This window comes from Trachypithecus francoisi, unplaced genomic scaffold (genome assembly GCF_009764315.1).
Source record: "Trachypithecus francoisi isolate TF-2019V2 unplaced genomic scaffold, Tfra_2.0 Contig00223, whole genome shotgun sequence".
Classification (NCBI taxonomy): domain Eukaryota; kingdom Metazoa; phylum Chordata; class Mammalia; order Primates; family Cercopithecidae; genus Trachypithecus; species Trachypithecus francoisi.
The window spans coordinates 2,842-21,801 of NW_022680512.1; the positions used below are offsets into that span (position 1 = coordinate 2,842).

The following is an 18,960-nucleotide window of genomic DNA, read 5'->3' on the forward strand; positions in this document are numbered from 1 at the left end:
TGGCGGAGAGGCTGCTGGAGCTGGCCAAGCAGAGGGAGGCTGATGGTGTCACTTGGTGTCTCCTCTGGCGTATGGGCAGGAGATTTCTCCCCAGAGGCCCCGGGCTGGTGTTTGTCTGCCCCTGTGTCACAGGAGGACTCGCCTCTGGTCCCTCAGTGGCCTCTGCAAACCTTGAGCCAGCCTGGGGGAGGCTGCTCAGTGGGGAAGAAGCAGTGGCCAGGCTCTGCTTGGTCACCTTGCCCTCCTGTCAGCCTCCAGGGCTGCTTTGTTACACCCGCCCAGGGACCCAGCAGCCGGTCCTCACCCCTCCCATCCTCAGTGCAGTCACCCTGGGGCATTCTGAGGCCCTGCACCCAGCACCGCCCCTTCAAGCCTCCCACAGGGTCCCGCCCAGGACTACTGGGCTCTGTGTCCTCAGGGCCATCTAGAAACACTCCTTGTCCCCGCTTCAGCAGCGTAGTACCTGTTGCCCGCCATTTGAGGGAGGTGCAGGTGCCGATCCTTCATGTGACGTGATGTGGCTCACCGCAGCCTGTGTACATGTGAGCAGCCGCGTGCAGAGGGGAAGCTCTCCCAGGCCTCGGGGACTGTGACATGGAGCAGGAGCTGCCCCCAACCAGGCTGCTTTCAGCACAGCGTGGGCCCCCAGCACCTTTGTGCGGGGTGTGGCCCCTCGGAGGAGGGCTGTCAGGCGAAGCCTCGTATGAGGGGGTGAGTGGCGCCCAGGCGGGGAGGAGGGGGAGCTGTGGCCTCCCTGGCCCCTAGCCTGGACACATGGGGGTGTGGGGAGCAGGAGCTGGGGCCCCCAGCACTGGCCCCAGGGCTGCGATGTGGGGGCTGCTCTGTGAGGCAGGCTCAGGGCCTTAGCCTCCAGCTGCAGGGAGCTGGGTCTTGGCCCCATCTTGCCCACATCCTGCCACCAGGAGCAGAGAGCTACAGCCGCACCCGGGCTGTGGGGGAGGGATGCCAGGCGTCTCTCTGGGTCCTGGGCCCATCCTGCACCCAGCGCCTAAAGTAGGGGCCATCGGGCAGCCCCGGAGGGCAGGAGGGAAGCGGAGCCCATGCTGGGTGGCTGGTCACCACCGGGCAGTGAGGAAGGCACCTGCGCTGATGAGTTTTGGGGAGGGTTTGGGGATCCTGGGGCCCTGGGCTGTGGGAGGTTCATGCCCAGGCCCCCCTGGGCCACCCCAAAAGCCAGTCATAGCGGGGCCCATGACCTGCCATGCCCCTGCCGAGCTCCCGCAAGTCACTTGCTGATGCTTCTGTCTACCCCATGCCTTTCAACCGTTTCCTCCTAGACTAGGTCTCTTCATGGCATTTCTGTGAGAATTCCTCAGTACTAGCTTCAGATCCCCAGTCGCCTCTTCCACCATGTGTGTGCCTGAAGCCCACCACATGCCTTATTTCAGTCCCTCTGTTTTTCAGTCCCTGGATTTTGTATTATTTCTTGTTCATATCCACCTGTCCTTGTTTCATTTCCACCAGTCAGTTCAGAAGTTCTCATTCTTGTCTACAGATGCCATTCTTTTCTTTGCCTCTTTGGACATCCTAAAGGTCTCTAAAATCATTATTAGATTACTGTATTACCTTCCTTTCTGCTGGAATGAATTCATCTCCATATTTTTTATTCTGTTGCTTGCCTTTCTTAGCCTTCATTTACCTCTTGCGCTTTGAAATTGATTTGCGACTCCTCTTAGGTGAGCCAAGGTTGTGGAGACAGGGAGTGGCCTGCAGTGCCTGAAACTGCAGGGCAGCAGCCATCTCCCAAGAATGTCCTGGGTCCTTTCCTCCTTTGAGGTCCCCTGCCATATGCTCAGGGCCCAAATGGGGCCAGGCACAGCAGTGGGGGGCACACCTCCCTGTGGCCCAGCAGTTGGGTTCTGCCAGGCCTGGTGGAGGTGGTAAACATTTGTTATGGGAAAGTAGCAGGAGGGTTCTAAGGCTGGGATTCTGAAGCCCAGGAAAAGGCCAGGCATGGCTGGAGCAGTTCCGAGTCCCTGCACTGTGCCCTGTACGTTGCCCTTAGACGCACTCAGGAGCATATGTGCAGGGCACTGCCTAGAAGCCGGTGGGCACCTCCGTGCAGCAGGCTCTGGGGGGTACAGCCACCATCTGGGCATGTGTACAAAGGGCCTTGCTAGTGTGACATACAAGGAACCAGAAGACGTGGGCCAGAAGATGTGTGGGTTTTGATTAAATGGAGTTTTAATTAAAGTGGCCGGGTTGGGGGAGGTGAGGAGGAAGGCAGGAAGAAGTAGCAGTTTTGAGTCTGACCGCATGGAATCCCATAAGGTTGTTCTTTCAAGAGGCACTATGCACGTTCCACAGCATGTGTCCCCTGTCTATATGGGGCAGCATCTGCCCTCTGATCTGTCCCCAACAAGGGGCAATCACAGAGAAGTATTACATTATTAGTATTTAATTTCCCCTCCTGGTTAGCAACAGATGATGAAGGATTAATTAGATGCACAGAGCCAACAGAGAGGGATGGGAAATTGCCAGATCCTGGGCCCATCCCCTCCCTGGGGCCTCTGACCTTTCTGTCACGCTGGGAGGCTTCTGAGGGAGGGGAGCTGGAGGCCCAGGAGCCTTCCTGCTGCTGTGCTCTCTGTGGGTACAGCCCCAGCCCTACGCCACCTTCCAGTTCTCTTGGTAAGGCTGAGAGAGGTCGCATCACGCCTTTGGGCCTCAGTTTCCTCATCTGTAAAATGGGTTTCCTGGGACCAGCAAGATCACAGATGACAGTCATTTCCCAAGCTCCTAAGCAGGCTGCACAAGCTGTGTCTGAAGGTTCAGTGCAGTGCGTGACCTCTAGGCAGGTGCCTCCTGGGACGCATAAGGTTTGGCAGCTCAGCAGTGGCTGGCATTGTGGCCAGCTGACTCTGTTGCTCCCCAGTTCTGGTCCACGACACATTAGTAGCTTGAAACTGGGCACAAGGGGAGAATTTACACCACAGAAATCAGGCAAAGCCTGTTAAGTCAGGGCGCCCCCGGCCCGGGACCGATTTGCCAGCCTATGGTAGTTCCCAGCCTTTCCCCAAGGAACGCACTCCTCCCCTGCCTGCCCCGAGGGTGCCTCTGACTCCACTGATCTGCTTTGCTCAGGGCTGAGAAAGGCACAGCTGAGAGTGGATTCTGGCTTGGCAGGGGCCCAGGTTGCCTGTGGGTCCGGGCAAGCCTCACCCGGGATGTGCTGGCAGCAGCTGGGAAAGCCTGCAGGAGTGCTTAAGGAGGGGCCGAGGGAGGGGACGGGCAGTGAGGTGGCCTGTGTGGACTCTGCCGGCAGAAGCCATGGGTGTCTTTAGCCCCGTGCGAGGCTGGCCAGGGCAGAGGGGTCTGTTGCCCTCACTGAGGCTGGTGGGCAGCAAGAAGTTGGCTTCAGTGTAGTCAAGAAGGTTATCAGTATCTAGTGCTGTTTAGCGTGGGGACCCACAGCCCAGAAGGTACAAAGACCCTGAGAACGGGGGTACACAGGCAGGTACCCAGAGCTGCCAGGGAAGCCTTGCCAGAGGCCCCAGTCAGGCTCCTCCCAAACCAGGCATCCCGGCTGGCACGGCACCAGTCCAGCCCCTGCGGCAGGTGCCGATGATGTGACCCCACCAGCAGGGCTCTAAGTGGTGGGACTGGGGAGTCCTCCCTCACCTGGGCAGACATATTATGTTCCACCTTGTCTGCCCCCAGCAAGGCCCTTGAATCTGGAGCATGGTCTGGAGCTGCATCAGCTTTCTAGCCTGGGATGGTCAGATTGGCAGGAGGTTGTGGCATCCTTCAATGCAGATGCCCTAGAGAGGGCCATGGTGGGAGGCAGGATCCCTGGGTAGAGGCGGCTCCTCAGTGACCCACTGGGCCTCACTGGACAGTGGCCTGTTGCTGCTGCTGGTGGTGCTGGGCCTGGGAGGCCACCTTGGAACCACAGGCCAGGCACCCGGGTGGGAGGCAGCCTGGGCCCAGTACCAGCTCCACTTGTACCCATTGGGCAGGGGCTATCATGAGTCAGGTGGGCCCTGGTGACTCCTGCTCAGGGAGAGAGGCCAGGAGCATCAGGGATAACTGTGTTCCTTGAGTGTGGCCACAGATGGTGCCAGGAGACCTGGTCTGGCGCATCCCTGCCAGCGACATGCTTTGTGAGTGGCTGCCTGGCAAGTGCCCCCATGGAAAGCAGGGGCTTGGGAGGACTCAGCCCTCTCCAGCTGCTGCAGGCCCTCCATTTTTGCAGGGTCTCTGGTCTCTGCTGTCTCCTTCCTCCTCCTGCTTCTGTGTCAATGCTCCATTCCAAGCCTCCTAGTAGGGGCAAAAGGGCCTGTTGGGTGCAGGAGAACCTCCAGTCCCAGGTTTGGCTGCAGCCTGTGCCAATCCTGTTCCAGCCACTTGAGGTGCTGACAGCACTGGAGTTGGAGGGAAAGTTGGGGTCTGTTTGAACTCAGTCACATGGACAGTGGGGTAGAGGGGAGCCTGACCGTTTGAACAGGGCTCAGGACCAGGAGTGACTTCCTCTCCAGGTTGCCAATCCTGCTCCGTCCCTCATGTCCTGAAAGAGAAGAGAGATGAGGTGGCTGCCTGAGTCCACATGAAAGGCAGCCTCTGACCTCTTGTCCCCAGGCAGGCAGTGGTGGCTGGCCATACACTCACAGGGCCCCATAAGGGTTCAAGACTGGAGGGGGTAGATTTGAGGGCCTCTTAGCTCTCGGAGAGAGGCAATTTAATGGACAGAGGGCCGTTTGGACCCAGACCATTCACAGGCTCGAGGGGGACACTGGGAATTGGGGATGGGCTCAGGCCTGCTGGGGAACCAAGACTTCTGCTTCTGAGGCATGTCAGTTAATTCCATTTTGACTCTGGGGGAGCCATTTTAAATGTTTATTTCCTTCTCATAGAATCATGTGTGAGAGCTGGCATGGCCCCTAGAGGTCATTTGGGGTCCAACTGCCTCACCGTATCAATGAGGAAACTGAGGCCCAGAAGAGAAAAGCATTCTTGCCCAGAGTCCCTCAGTGAGTCCTGGTTCCGTACCTGCTTTCTGCCGGGGACCAAACTCCAGTTAGTCATTCCTGGTGTCAGCCAGGCAGAGGAGCAGGTGGGGGAGAGGGTGTGGGAGGAGGGAGGTGAGGCAGCTCCCTCCGAGTGGAAGCTCACAGTCAGCTGCAGCGCCGCCCCCGGCCCTGACAGCAGCTGACTGGCGGGGGCACCTGGAGGCAGCGGGTTCGGGCGCAGTGTGAGAGGGCTTACCCTTTGCGGCAGTGGGAGACAGGACCAGGCGGCTCCCCACATCCTTCCACATCCGAGCTCCAGGGGTCTCTGGCCTGTCCTTTCACAGGGCGGCTGGTGTCCCTTAGGTGGGTGCTGGTAGTTCCTGGGAGAGCTGACGGGATGGAGTGGACCAAGGGGGCTGAGAAGCTGGCCTGGCGAGAGAAGGTGGGTGGGACTGGGAGAGCCTGGGAAGGGAGGGGTTTTTCTGGGAGGGAATGTCATGGGGCTGGCCGCGATCCAGGACCCAGGAGACTGGCCAGGCTGCCATAGGAGGCCTGAGAGGCTGAGCATGGGGAGCCAACACAGTGACAGACTAACAGGTTCCTGGCCCCCCAGGAAAAAAACAGACTGCAGCTGATCCTTGGCCCTGAGTTCAGAGTGGGAGGCACCGTGACCCCAGTGAGTAGAGTAGGGAATGCAGGGAGCCATGGATAGTGCTGGGGTGAGCTGGAGTCCTGGCAGGCGCCTGGCCATGGCACTACTCGTTCTGCAGAGCCTGGGAGAAGGGGCTGCCTCCTTGGGAGGGGTTTGCGTGAGAGTCTTAGTGGGAATTCTATTGGACCAAGGGAACCAGTCTTGCTCAGTGAGTTCTCTGGGTGTCCTCTAAAGTGAGGGTCAAATTCCCACCTCTCTCGCCTCCTGGCTATGACCACAGCAGACCGGGCAGGGCATGGGGCTGGGCGGGGTTGGGAGCCATCCTCAGGCTAACACCTGGCCTGTGGGTGGGGTGGGATCTGAAGCTGTAGGGTCTTCAGGGGGCCAGGGTGGGTGTGGGGCTAGGGGTGGCACTTTCTGCAGGGTCCGCCCTCTGCAGATGGTTCAGCTCCTCATCGGCTATCCCTTTGCAGGTGCCTCAGGAACCCTGAAGCTGGGCTGAGCCATGATGCTGCTGCCAGAACCCCTGGAGAGGGCCTGGTTTCAGGAGACTCAGAGTCCTCTGTGAAAAAGCCCTTGGAGAGCACCCCAGCAGGGCTGCACTTGGCTCCTGTGAGGAAGGGGCTTAGGGGCCTGGGCCCCTCCGCCTGGGCCAGGCTGGGAGCCAGGCGGGCGGCTGGGCTGCAGCGATGGACCGTGAGCTGGCCCAGCCCGCGTCCGTGCTGAGCCTGCCTGTCTGTGGCCGTGCCCATCATGGGCTCCTCGGTGTACATCACGGTGGAGCTGGCCATTGCTGTGCTGGCCATCCTGGGCAACGTTCTGGTGTGCTGGGCCGTGTGGCTCAACAGCAACCTACAGAATGTCACCAACTACTTTGTGGTGTCGCTGGCGGCGGCCGACATCGCAGTGGGCGTGCTCGCCATCCCCTTTGCCATCACCATCAGCACCGGGTTCTGTGCTGCCTGCCACGGCTGCCTCTTCATTGCCTGCTTTGTCCTGGTCCTCACACAGAGCTCCATCTTCAGCCTCCTGGCCATCGCCATTGACCGCTACATCGCCATCCGCATTCCGCTCCGGTGAGCAGGGCCGGGGTTACATCTGTGCAAAGGCTGTTGGTGCCCAGGCTTTGGTCTGTGCCCGGGGCCAGGGTGAGCCTGGGGTCAGGGCCTAGTCTGCAGCGTCAGCATGGTGAGCTGGTGACGGGGCCCGCGCTCAGCAGGGGCTCCCCAGGGCCAGCACGTGGCCAGCAGTCATGCCGAACTGACTGATTCCTGTGGGCGCAGGGCGGCCTGGCCCTCCCAGGAGGCCTGGGTTCCCCTAGGCTGCCTGAGGCCAACTGTGCTCTGGTTTTTGGCAGATGAGTGTGGCCAGCGTCTGGCATTGGGCTTAGCAGGGAGCTCTGGTCCCAGTGACCCACGTGCTGCCAGCGGGTGTGTCTGGGCCATTCCTCACACACGAGCAAAACTCCCCGCATGATGCTGGGGTGGAGCGGGGAGCCAGGGGAAACCACAGGACCTCAGTGCTAGGAGCCGCCCGCCACCTGCATTCCCCCAGCTCCTCTGGGCCAGCCTTGCAGTGTGCATATTAGGAAAATGACCCAGAGAGGGGAAGTGACTTGGCTGAATGCCACAGTGAGTCACTTGGACCTATATGCAAATTTTTGTTGCTCCTCAAGTCACCAAGAACTCATGGTTTTGGAGGCAGCCAGTGTGCTCAGGGGCTGGCTGTTGGAGGGGATTTTTATGGTGAATCTTTTGTGAAGTGACTTCAGCCAAGTATTGTGTAAATGAAGATTTTCCCAGAGGCTGAGTTTACTCGGTGTGGATTCCACCTACCCAGGCCATAGATGAGGCTAGAAAGTGCATCCCTCCCTTGGGGACTTCAGAGGCCTTCTGTCCCACCTCCTGGCCCCACCACCACACAGCTGAATTCCGCAGCCTGGGTGGTTTTGGGCCCTGAGGCCATGCATGAGGCTTGAGGTGGTGCCTCTTGAGAGTCAGGGAGCAGAGTGTGCCATCTCTGTGGTGAATTATCTGAGACTGGTGGGTGCCTATCTAAAGAGGAAGCCACAGCAGCCCCACTCAGGTTGAGGGTGCCCCAGCAGGAAGGAGGACCCAGCTAAATGAGCAAATGGAAATTTAGAGTGTCAAACCCAGGAGGCCCTTAGAGGTCATTTCCTCTCATCTTCTGGATGGAAAATGAGCCTCAGAGAAGAGAGCCAGCTGTTTCTGGGCCACACAACGAGTTGGTAGTGGAGCTGGGGCTAGGCCTGGAAAAAAATGTGGCCTGACCCCCACTGTGACTTCAGTCACTGGGGAGCGGTCATGGGCAGCCTGTCTCCCAGAGCCTGCACCAGGTGGCCATCCCTGTCACCTGGGCTCTAAGCGGGAGCAGGAGCTGCATTGGGCTGCTCCAGGGAAGAGGAGGAGTCTGGACCTCACACTGCCCTATCAGATGCTCTGTATCCCAGGAGAGTCTAGAACCCTTGGCAAAGGAGAAGGGGACCCTGGCCAGCCCTGACAGGGATGGAATTAGGGGTTGTCTGACTCCAAGTGTAGTCTCTGGGGAGCCTCCATCCATTGCTCTGCAACGGGCAGAGCAGAGTTCAGGTTCGTTCAGTGGCAGCTCAGAACACGGGGGCCCAGGAGGGGCCCTGTCTGCAGGTGCCCGGGTGGGCCAGAGAACAAAGGACTGGAGCTGACTTCAGGGAACTGAGCTGAGTCTATACACTGATGGGATGCTCCGTGGGGAAGCAGAGGCCAAGCTCTCATTTTTTATCTGATTCAGAGGGTGTGATCAGGGCTGCTGTTCTCAGTTTAAAGGAACTTGACTTTTTTTCTCTTTTGTCTCTCCCTTTCCTCCTCTGTTTTCTGAGAGTTGAGAGAATGGCTCCCCATGAAGTAAGACAGATGTGCTGTGTGGCTGTGGAAAGTTAGCTGCCTCTCTCTGGGCCCATTTCCTCATCCATAAAATAGAATAAGTCTCTCTGCCCCTTCAGAACACAACGGTGTTCGGAAGGTCCAGTGAGTGGATGGGGTGACAGGGACCCTGAGGAGGGTTGGCGGGGTAGGAAGGGTGGGGATTCAGATCTTTGTGTTCAGAGCCATGGACCTGCCGCCCCCTATCCTCTACCCATCTCATCCCAGCTTTCTTGGAGCTGGACCTTAGTTCCACCCAGACTTTGAGCCATTTGACTCTGCTCCATGAGGCTCTGCAAGGCTTAGACTGGTCTCTTCTGCAGGGGGCCCTGGAGAGGATGACGACGATGATGTTCATCCTCCCTTGTGGGCAGATAGCTTTACAGCTGCCAAAGGATGTCAGCTCAGCATCTCCTGTCATCCTCTTGGCCTGCACTGTGGCCAGGCGGACGTTCTGACCCTCCTGTTACTCATGAACTCATGGGGAGGCCAGAGCAGGGAAGGACATACGAGTGTCTCCTGATGTGGACGGACTCCAGGGCCCTTCAGGCTGTTCCTGGCCCTCAGGTCCCTTCGCTTTCCTGCTCCTCAAGGCCCCTGGGCCGCTGGGCATGTGGAGGTGTCCATGTGGGCTCCCGAGAGCAAGCGGGGTATGAAGGGAACTTGGAGACACTCTGGCCTGAGCTGGAGTTGCAGCCTGGCTCGGGATCCTCCCTCCTCCTTTCTCAGCTGGGAATCCAGCCTCCTCTATATGCCATTTCCTGCTCCACTCAGGAAGGTCCATTCAGCTAGCCCTGGGTCTAGCCTCAGGCCTGCCCCACTCTCCATTAACTTTTTTTTAAAAAAAAGAATTCAATTTTGGAAAAATCTATTATTTTCCAAGTTCAGGGAACCTGTTGGGCTAGCACAGGGCCTAGTCGAGGAACTCTGTGAGAAAGACTCCAGGCCAGAGGCAGTGATGTAGCTCTCTGTGTCCCCAGAGGATAGAGAATTCAGGGCGAGAGACACGGGCTGCTTTTCCCAGTTCCCAGGGGACTTTTGCCTCACTGTCCCCTGGCTCTCACAGCAGCCCTTGGTGGATGCTCTTGCTGGCTGAGGAACAGGCCAAGGTGCAGGTGGCAGTTGGTGGTGAGGCCCGAAGTCCTAAGACTTCTAAGAGGGCAGGATTGGGAGAGAGGGCTCCCTGGAGGAGGTGCCACCCAGTGGGTCTTGCAGGATGGGCAGGCAGGGTCTCACTGGCATGAGTGTGGTGGCAGCAGGTGTGTCAGGTGGGGGGCAAAGCCTGGGACAAGACCCTGAGGAAGGAATGAGCATGTGAGCACTGGTCAGGGGAGGGTGGTCTGGCTGCCAAGTGACAGAGAGAGATGAACAGAGTGGGCAGGAAGGGTGGAGGCCAAGTCAGGCCTGTTCATACTGGGGGAAGGAATGGAGGTTTCCCCTGTTGGTCCATGGCTCTTCAGTTCTTGGATCAATGACTCCTTTGGACAACTTAGGAAAGCTCCACCTACTCTTCAGGGTGGGACACGTGCACATAAAGCCCTACCTGGAATCATGGGGCATATTCTTGGACCATAGGGTTAGCCCCCAATGTGGGTAATGGAGATCCCCAGAAAGGGGCAGCCTGCAAGCCAGGGGACACAGGGCTGCAGAGGGCACCTCCACAAGGGGTGGGCAGCAGCTCTGGGACCCACATTCTCTGACACGCCTGGGCACCCCAGAGTGGCGGCATGTCATGCTAGACGGCCTTGGCATCCCTTCCAGCTGGAAGGTCAATGTTTGGGGTCTAGGAGGGCACGATGTGAGTGTATGAGTCACAGATGCAGCCCAGGGTACACTGCTGGGCCTGGCTGAGGCTCAGCTGTGATTCCATTTGGGCCCTGATGCTGTCCCCGCCCCCTGGGCACCAGGGTCCAGGGCTCTCAGCCTATGGGGATTTCTTTTGAATAAACTTAGTCTATTTGTGTTTTTTTAAAAAAATGAGTAATGTTTTGCCCACGCTACAACATTAAAAAGGAACAAAAGAGTATAGTATAGTAGAAAGTTGTCCTCCATACCCCCCTGGTTCCCCACCCCCAGTTCCCTGCCTGCAAGGCCATATTAAGAATCCTTCCAGAGATATTCTTTGCATATATAGTCAAGTGCTATTAATGTATGTTTTGTTTCTGTCCCCACACGGGGCTTTCTTTGCAGAGTGCAGTGGAAGACTCCCCTTGTGGGTTCCCTCTTCTGTACAAGTAAACAATTGGACAGACCAGGGATTTCCATACTGTGTTCCCAGAAGCCTTTGGGTTGGCTCTGCTGTCCCCACCAATTCACTGATTCAATAAACATTTAATAAGCCCCTTCCCTTCCCCAGCAGCTTCACCTCTGTGACTGCCTGGGAATGTGGGCGACAAGGTTTGCTGCTGAGAACAGTTTGAAAACCAGCAAAGCAGGTGGCCCAGGGCCCAGGCAGCTCTGCAACACCCCTGTGGCTGCTTGGCTCTGCTCTGTTGCCTCAAATGACAGGAAACTCACTATTGCCTGAGGCAGTCCATCTCTCCTGTGAACAGCTCAGCTGAAAAACTCTTACCTACCCTGAGCCACAATCTGCCTCCCTGTAATTTCCACCCACTGATTCTCCATTCTGCCCTTAGAGGGCAAAGTGCTGACAGGTCCAGGACTTGGTCCCATTTTACAAATGAAGAAACTGAGGCTCAGAGAGACAAAGTTTTAAAACATTCCTGTTTATAGGGCTGGAACCCAGGGAGGGATATGCTTTTCTCAGGAATAATGTCAGAATTAATATAGCTTCCCAGTCAGTGAGGACTATATAAATTACTGTTTGCAAAGCACTAAGAATGGTGTCTGGCATGGAGTCAGTGCTATGTAATGTAGATGTGACAAAGAGAGAGCCTGAGATTTTATGTTTGCGAGTCCAACAGGAGGGAGGGCCCTGCCAGCTCCCTGTTGCTTGGAAGCAATGAGCAAGTCTATGGCCCTCCTGTTGAGGCCCTGTTGCAGGTAACCAAGCCCCGTGGAATGGTGCTGAGGAGCTCCTGTGAATGGGTTTGTCCGGTTACTGTTTGGATTCAGAAATGACCTAAGAAATTCAGAACAGACAGACTCACCTTGGCCTGAGTTGCCTCTGGGCTCTTGGAATGTCCACAGCAAGTCCATTTCTCTCCTCGGGCCTCAATTTACCCACCTGTAAAACAAGAGGATTGGACCACATAAGAGATCAGAAGCCTCCAGGATTTCTCTTTTTCTCTGTAATTTGAATTAGTTAACAAAATTTAAATCTTGGGAGATTATACCCAGAAAACCATCTCCCCAGCCCCACCTGAGATCTGGTAACAGCAGGCACGCATTTTGCATGGCGGTGAAGACCAGGTAAACGCCCCACCAGCTGCCTCCTGTGTGTGCTACCTGTAGGCGCCTGTTTACTACCCATGGATGAGATGGTTTCTGTGGAGGTTCCCAGCTCCAGAGTTAAGTAAAGCACATCTTTCCTTGCACCTTCTTTTTTTTTTTTTGGAGACGGAATCTTGCTCTGTCGCCCAGGCTGGAATGTAGTGGCTCAATCTTGGCTCACTACAAGCTCTGCCTCCCAGGTTCATGCCATTCTCCTGCCTCAGCCTCCCGAGTAGCTGGGACTACAGGTGCCCGCCACCATGCCCAGCTAATTTTTTGTATTTTTAGTAGAGATGGGGTTTCACCGTGTTAGCCAGGATGGTCTTGATCTCCTGACCTCGTGATCCGCCTGCCTTGGCCTCCCAAAGTGCTGGCATTACAGACATGAGCCACCCCGCCCGGCCTTCTTGCACCTTCCGAGTGTCACTGTGTCAGAGCTGACAATGCAGAGCTAGATGTAGGAAAGCCCTGCCCCCGAGGGGCCCAGATGTGGTAGGGGTCTGCTGCACTTCGGTAGGAAACGTCTCTGAGATCTCTATCCTGGACTTGAAGGATGGGTAGGGTTTCTGCCAGGTAGAGGGGAGTGTAATCTGGTCTTGCCAGAATCAAAACTGTTAAACAGAAGTCATCCCTCAGTGATCATCAAGGTTGCCTTCCTAAATTAGGGAGATTTTTTTTTTTTTTCTTATTGTCCATTCTCTTATGAAATCTATGCCACCTTTCCTACAGGGCTGAGGTCTGCTTCCTGGCCGGCAGATCCAGCTATTTCCCGAGTATGAGACTGGGAATCGGTAGGCTTGGATTTCTGTCTGGCTCTCACTCAGTGATTTCAGGCAGATTACTGTCCCCCTGGACCTCAGTATTTCCTTGCAAATGTTAAGATGGCCATGTAAATGTTAACACGTAATTTTCTCATTTCTCTCCAGAGGGCTGTGGGTGGGTTTGGAGGGAAGAAATGGCATCTCCTTTGGCCTGGGACCTCCTCCCCATTTTTACCCCCCATGCTGCCTCTTCTCCAGGGCTTCTGGAGACCCCAAGTCAAATGGCAAATGGGGAAGAGAAGACAGGGTATGGAGTATAAGAGGCCTAGATCCCCTACAGGTCTGATCTGGCTGGTACTGCCCCTAACCAGTGAGGCCACCCTCCAGACCCCTTCCCACTCTCCAAAGGGAAGCCTGTCGTAGCCTTAACCAAGATCAACCAACATGGAGGTGACTGATCTTGGTTAAGGCCGCGACCAACATGGAAGTGATTGATCTTGGTTAAGGCTACAACGCATTTCCCTTTAGAGAAAAATAATGTTTTCTCCCTCAAAAAATCATGCGTTAATTCCCTCCAACCAAACTAAGTGCCAGGACTACTCCAAAAACTACTCAATGACCATCTGGACGTTTGTACATGGGTTTCCATTTCTTGGGTGCCTGCTCTCCTGTTACCTCCCAGCGGCCTGTGAAAAAGGCAAGGCATATTACTTCCACTTAACAGAAGAGGATGCTGGGGCAAGGTGGTGGGAAATGACTGGTCCAAGACCTTATAGTCAGGAAAAGGCGAAGAGGGTGCTGCTCTGGGGTTCTGAACTCTTGCCCAGCTTAACCCTGGTTTCTCAGATCTCTGATGCTGGTCTCTTCTCCCCAGGTACAATGGCTTGGTGACTGGCACAAGGGCTAAGGGCATCATTGCCATCTGCTGGGTGCTGTCGTTTGCCATCGGCCTGACTCCCATGCTGGGTTGGAACAACTGCGGTCAGCCAAAGGAGGGCAAGAACCACTCCCAGGGCTGCGGGGAGGGCCAGGTGGCCTGTCTCTTTGAGGATGTGGTCCCTATGAACTACATGGTGTACTTCAACTTCTTTGCCTGTGTGCTTGTGCCCCTGCTGCTCATGCTGGGTGTCTATTTGCGTATCTTCCTGGCGGCGCGACGACAGCTGAAGCAGATGGAGAGCCAACCTCTGCCAGGGGAACGGGCACGGTCCACACTGCAGAAGGAGGTTCATGCTGCCAAGTCACTGGCCATCATTGTGGGGCTCTTTGCCCTCTGCTGGCTGCCCCTACACATCATCAACTGCTTCACTTTCTTCTGCCCCGACTGCAACCACGCACCTCTCTGGCTCATGTACCTGGCCATCGTCCTCTCCCACACCAATTCGGTTGTGAATCCCTTCATCTACGCCTACCGTATCCGCGAGTTCCGCCAGACGTTCCGCAAGATCATTCGTAGCCATGTCCTGAGGCAGCAAGAACCTTTCAAGGCAGCTGGCACCAGTGCCCGGGTCTTGGCAGCTCATAGCAGTGATGGAGAGCAGGTCAGCCTCCGTCTCAACGGCCACCCGCCGGGAGTGTGGGCCAATGGCAGCGCTCCCCACCCTGAGCGGAGGCCCAATGGCTATGCCCTGGGGCTGGTGAGTGGAGGGAGTACCCAAGAGTCCCAGGGGAACACAAGCCTCCCAGATGTGGAGCTCCTTAGCCATGAGCTCAAGGGAGTGTGCCCGGAGCCCCCTGGCCTAGACGACCCACTGGCCCAGGATGGAGCAGGAGTGTCCTGATGATCCATGGAGTTTGCCCCTTTCTAAGGGAAGGAAATCTTTATCTTTCTGGTTGGCTTGACCAGTCACGTTGGGAGAAGAGAGAGAGTACCAGGAGACCCTGAGGGCAGCCAGTTCCTACTTTGGACTGAGAGGAGGGAGCCCCAGGCTGGAGCAGCATGAGGCCCAGCAAGAAGGGCTTGGGGTCTGAGGAAGCAGACGTTTCATGCTGTGAGGCCTTGCACCAGGTGGGGGCCACAGCACCAGCAGCATCTTTACTGGGCAGGGCCCAGCCCTCCACTGCAGAAGCATCTGGAAGCACCACCTTGTCTCCACAGAGCAGCTTGGGCACAGCAGACTAGCTTGGCCCTGAGGCTGGGGAGTGGCTCCAACAGCCTCCTGCCACCCACACACCACTCCCCCTAGACTCTCCTAGGGTTCAGGAGCTGCTGGGCCCAGAGGTGACATTTGACTTTTTTCCAGGAAAAATGTAAGTGTGAGGAAACCCTTTTTATTTTATTACCTTTCACTCCCTGGCTGCTGGGTCTGCTGTTGGTCCTGCTGCTAACCTGGCACCAGAGCCTCTGCCCGGGAGCCTCAGGCAGTCCTCTCCCGTTGTCATGGCTGCCATCCACTTCTCAGTCCCAGGGCCATCTCTCGGAGTGACAAATCTGGGATCAAGGACAGGGAGTTGTAACGGAGCAGTGCCAGAGCATGGGCCCAGGCCCCAGGGGAGAGGTTGGGGCTGGCAGGCCACTGGCATGTGCTGAGTAGCACAGAGCTACCAGGTGAGAGGCCTTGTCTAACTGCCTTTCCTTCTAAAGGGAATGTTTTTTTCTGAGATAAAATAAAAATGAGCCACATCGTGTTTTAAGCTTGTCCAAATAAGAATGGTGTCTGAGTTCGTTTCCTACTCCATAGCTAGGCCTGTGCACACATACAGGCATGTGTTGTGTATGAGAGAGTGTGTGCGTATGTGCAGACACCCTGCCTGCCCCGGGGGCCCTCCCCAGGCTCCTGTCCTCGAGGGGACAGGCTGCCTGGCTGCACCACAATCCAACCTGCATTTCTATGAGGGCCCACAGGGGCTGTGGGAGAAGGGGCTTTCCCCAGCAACTCTCTCCCTCTTTATCTTCCTACATCTTTAAGGGAAGATCTCTTTGTATGTTACCTTCTCGGAACTGTGACCTGCTACCCCTGCCCTGCTCTACCCTTTAGCAGAGGTCACAGAGGTATCTGCAAACAGATCTGGGCAGGGGCTACACTGCCTTCCCCTAGAATCCCCCTCCTTCTATTCTTAACAAAAGAAACCTAGAAGGAAGGGGTGTTTTTGCTCTGACCCCGGCCTCAGGGGTCTCCTGCCTGAGGAGGTAGTGCCATCTTTCTGTGATGGAGAAGTTTGAGGCCTGAAAGGCATTTAGCAAGCTGCCCCTGCCTGAGGTTGGCGGGGAGCTGTTATTGTCCCGGTTTGGTCTCACTCACTCTGGGTTTCCGGAAGGAGTGTTAGAATGTCAAGGGTAATCTTCACATAGCCCTGTGAGCCCTGTTTTACAGATGATTAACAAGCCCAGAGAGGTTACATGCTTGCTCCAGGTCACACAGCTAGTAAGTGGCAGAAGTGAACTTAAAACCCAGGTCTGTCTGACTGTAAAATCCATGTTCTTTTTTTCCATTAACTTATGATGAACTATTTGTTTTGGGTTTTTTTTTGTTTTTTGTTTTTTTTTTTTTTGAGACGGAGCCTCGCTCTGTTGCCCAGGCTGGAGTGTAGTGGCCGGATCTCAGCTCACTGCAAGCTCCGCCTCCTGGGTTTATGCCATTCTCCTGCCTCAGCCTCCGGAGTAGCTGGGACTACAGGCGCCCATCACCTCACCCGGCTAGTTTTTTGTATTTTTTAGTAGAGACGGGGTTTCACCATGTTAGCCAGGATGGTCTCGATCTCCTGACCTCGTGATCCGCCCGTCTCGGCCTCCCAAAGTGCTGGGATTACAGGCTTGAGCCACCGCGCCCGGCCCTTATGATGAACTATTTAAACCAAACCAAAAAGTATAAAACATCATGTCCCTAGCACTCTGCTTAAGAACTGAAACATGACAATGTTGGATTTGACCCCTGCCCATCATTACCCTGCCTCCTAGGCCTGGAAACAACCACTTTCCTGAATTTAATTTCTTTCCATTGCACTTCTTCTTCTTCTTCTTTTTTTTTTTTTTTTTTGAGATGGGGTCTTGCTCTGTTGCTCAGGCTGGAGTGCAGTGCAGTGGCACGATCTCAGCTCACTGCAACCTCCGCCTCCCAGGTTCAAGTGAATCTCCTGCCTCAGCCTCCCGAGTAGCTGGGAGCACAGGCATGTGCCACCATGCCTGGCTAATTTTTTGTGTGTCTTTAGTAGAGACAGGGTTTCACCATGTTGGCCAGGCTGGTCTCGAACTCCTGACCTCATGATCCACCTGCCTCGGCCTCCCAAAGTGCTGGGATTACAGGCATGAACCACCGCACCCAGCCCTTTCCATTGCACTTCTTTACACTTTTAGTATATGGATGCCTGCAAAACTGTCCCAAAACCAACACAGGATTGTTTTAGCTATCTCACTATTATATCCTCAGAGGTCCTCTAGACTGGCTGCACAGGAGAAATACCTAGGAAGCTTCAATCAGCACCAAAGCCTGAGTCCCTTGCCCCAGAGACACTGGATTAATTGGCCAGGGTAGATCAAGTAATTCCCTAGGGGGTTCTTATGAACAGCCAGGACAACCTATAAGGAGCCACTGATACAAATGCACTGAGTCCACCCCCTGTCCACACCAGCTTCCTCCCTCCTGGGATCTGCACTGGCTGTGGGCTGAGGGTGGAACAGTGGCTGGGGTGTGCCTGAGAAGACCAAGAACACAGAAGCTGCCAGTCCTCATGAGCAATTGGTGGGAAGAGGCCAGAAAGAGAACCACAAAGGTAGGGAAAAATGAAACCTCGTCTCCAGCCTTTTCTGAGACCTTGGGAACCAGGCTTTGAGTACTGAACTAGATGGGTGCAGGCTTTGGGGCTGGCAGAACAGGGCCAGGGGCTCAGCAAAAGCTTCTAGGTACAAATGGGCCCTAGTCCTCCCAGGGCCAGCTCCTGCCTAGTGGTAGAGCACAGGCCTCCTCATGTCCTTAGGAGCTTAGGGTCCCATGTCCACACCCACCCCATGTTAGTTCCCACCTTCAGCAGGCCTGAGTGTAAGCACATGGGCACAGACCTGAACATATGCAGGCATTATTCCTCAGACAGTAAGAGAATACATGTGTGCACATATAAACATGTTAGTGGGCAGAGCCCACCTCAACAGGAATAAGTGCCCACAGCAGCAGCATGAGGGAGATGAGAAGACTGGTGAAGGGCATGAGCAACAGCCCAGTGCCATGGGGTACAGGGTATGTCCTGGTCCACACTGCCCTGGGCCAGGCTGCCAGGAGCTGTGGCCTGGGCTGCTCTAAGCCCTGCAGCTCTATCGAAGGGCCCCTCTCCACCCTCTCCCTGCCCTTCCCAAAGGGCTGGGGATGGATAACATGCTTCATTCAGGCCTGTCCCACGCATATGGGTCCCATCACAGATCCATGTTCTCCATGGCCCCAGCCCCTCTCTACAGTGGGTGTTGCCAGGGCACTGGGAGGCCTGAGACCAGGGGTCTGGCTCAAGCTGGGTCTCAGCTCATCACTGGCCCTCACAAGAAACAAGCCTGCTGGAGGGCTCCCTTTCACCCTCCTCCTCTAACCACCCCTCCTGAAACCCTACCTTAATCGGGTTGGATTAAGGCCCTATCCTCTGGGAGGCATCACCCGGGGGGCTCAGGGAGCTGGGTAGGGGCCACAGTTCTGTGCACTGACCAGGGGACAGCAAACCACAGCGGGGCAGGAAAGAGGGGCCACCTGGGTACTGTGAGGAAATGAGCTGCTGATGTCCCCTACATCTTCTGGGACTCGGTATCCCAGAAATGGGAAACTGGTCTTTTCAACTGTGGTGAGGAAACAAGAACCCAGGGGAATCCAACTGCTCAGCATGTGGGAAGGGCTCTGCCAGCCCACCCCTGCTCCTGGGGCCGCAGGGAAGGTGGGTGAGGCCAGCACTCTGTGCCTGGGATGCTGCTGCTGTCGTGCGATGTTGTGCTGCTCCCCCGCATGGCTGCTGCTGCGGGCTCTTGCCAGTTGGACACCCTCCCCTGAGCTCTGGTGCCGGACAACTGTTTTCTGAGTATGCTAAGCAATGCCCCTCTGCTGATGGGAGAATTTACTTTAGAGGGTACAGAACTTTGGAAGATCCAGGTGTGCTGTGAGGCAAGTAGCTCCCTCCCTGACACTTACTGCTCAGTGTGCAAGGTTACCACCTTCTCCTCCTCCCCACACCCATCCTCCCTCTCCCAAGGTGCCCCTCATTGCTGCTGTCACTCATCATTAGCAGTTACTGTCATTGTTAGGACAGCCCCTGTCAGGCTGCAGAGCCAAGGAAGGGGGCAGGAGAATGTCAGATGA

General features: G+C 55.9%; 1 protein-coding gene and 1 long non-coding RNA gene across 3 annotated transcripts; one reads left to right on the forward strand and one right to left on the reverse strand.

The window, feature by feature from the left end:
• The first annotated feature begins 547 nt into the window (after positions 1-547).
• ADORA2A (adenosine A2a receptor) lies at positions 548-15,342 on the forward strand. Its single transcript, XM_033202690.1, is given in 5 exon segments — positions 548-711; positions 4,875-4,991; positions 6,096-6,371; positions 6,373-6,698; positions 13,569-15,342. Coding segments are annotated over 3 exon segments (1,293 nt in total). The 5' UTR covers positions 548-711; positions 4,875-4,991; positions 6,096-6,311; the 3' UTR covers positions 14,476-15,342.
• LOC117079211 lies at positions 2,188-11,729 on the reverse strand. Of its 2 annotated transcripts, none has more exons than XR_004435332.1 (3): positions 11,651-11,729; positions 5,227-5,399; positions 2,188-4,528 (listed from the first exon to the last, which is right to left on the reverse strand). It is a non-coding gene; the product is annotated as an uncharacterized LOC117079211 (long non-coding RNA). The 2 variants fall into 2 exon arrangements; XR_004435345.1 differs by having other exon boundaries at positions 5,227-5,359; positions 11,651-11,727.
• Positions 15,343-18,960: the final 3,618 nt, after the last annotated feature.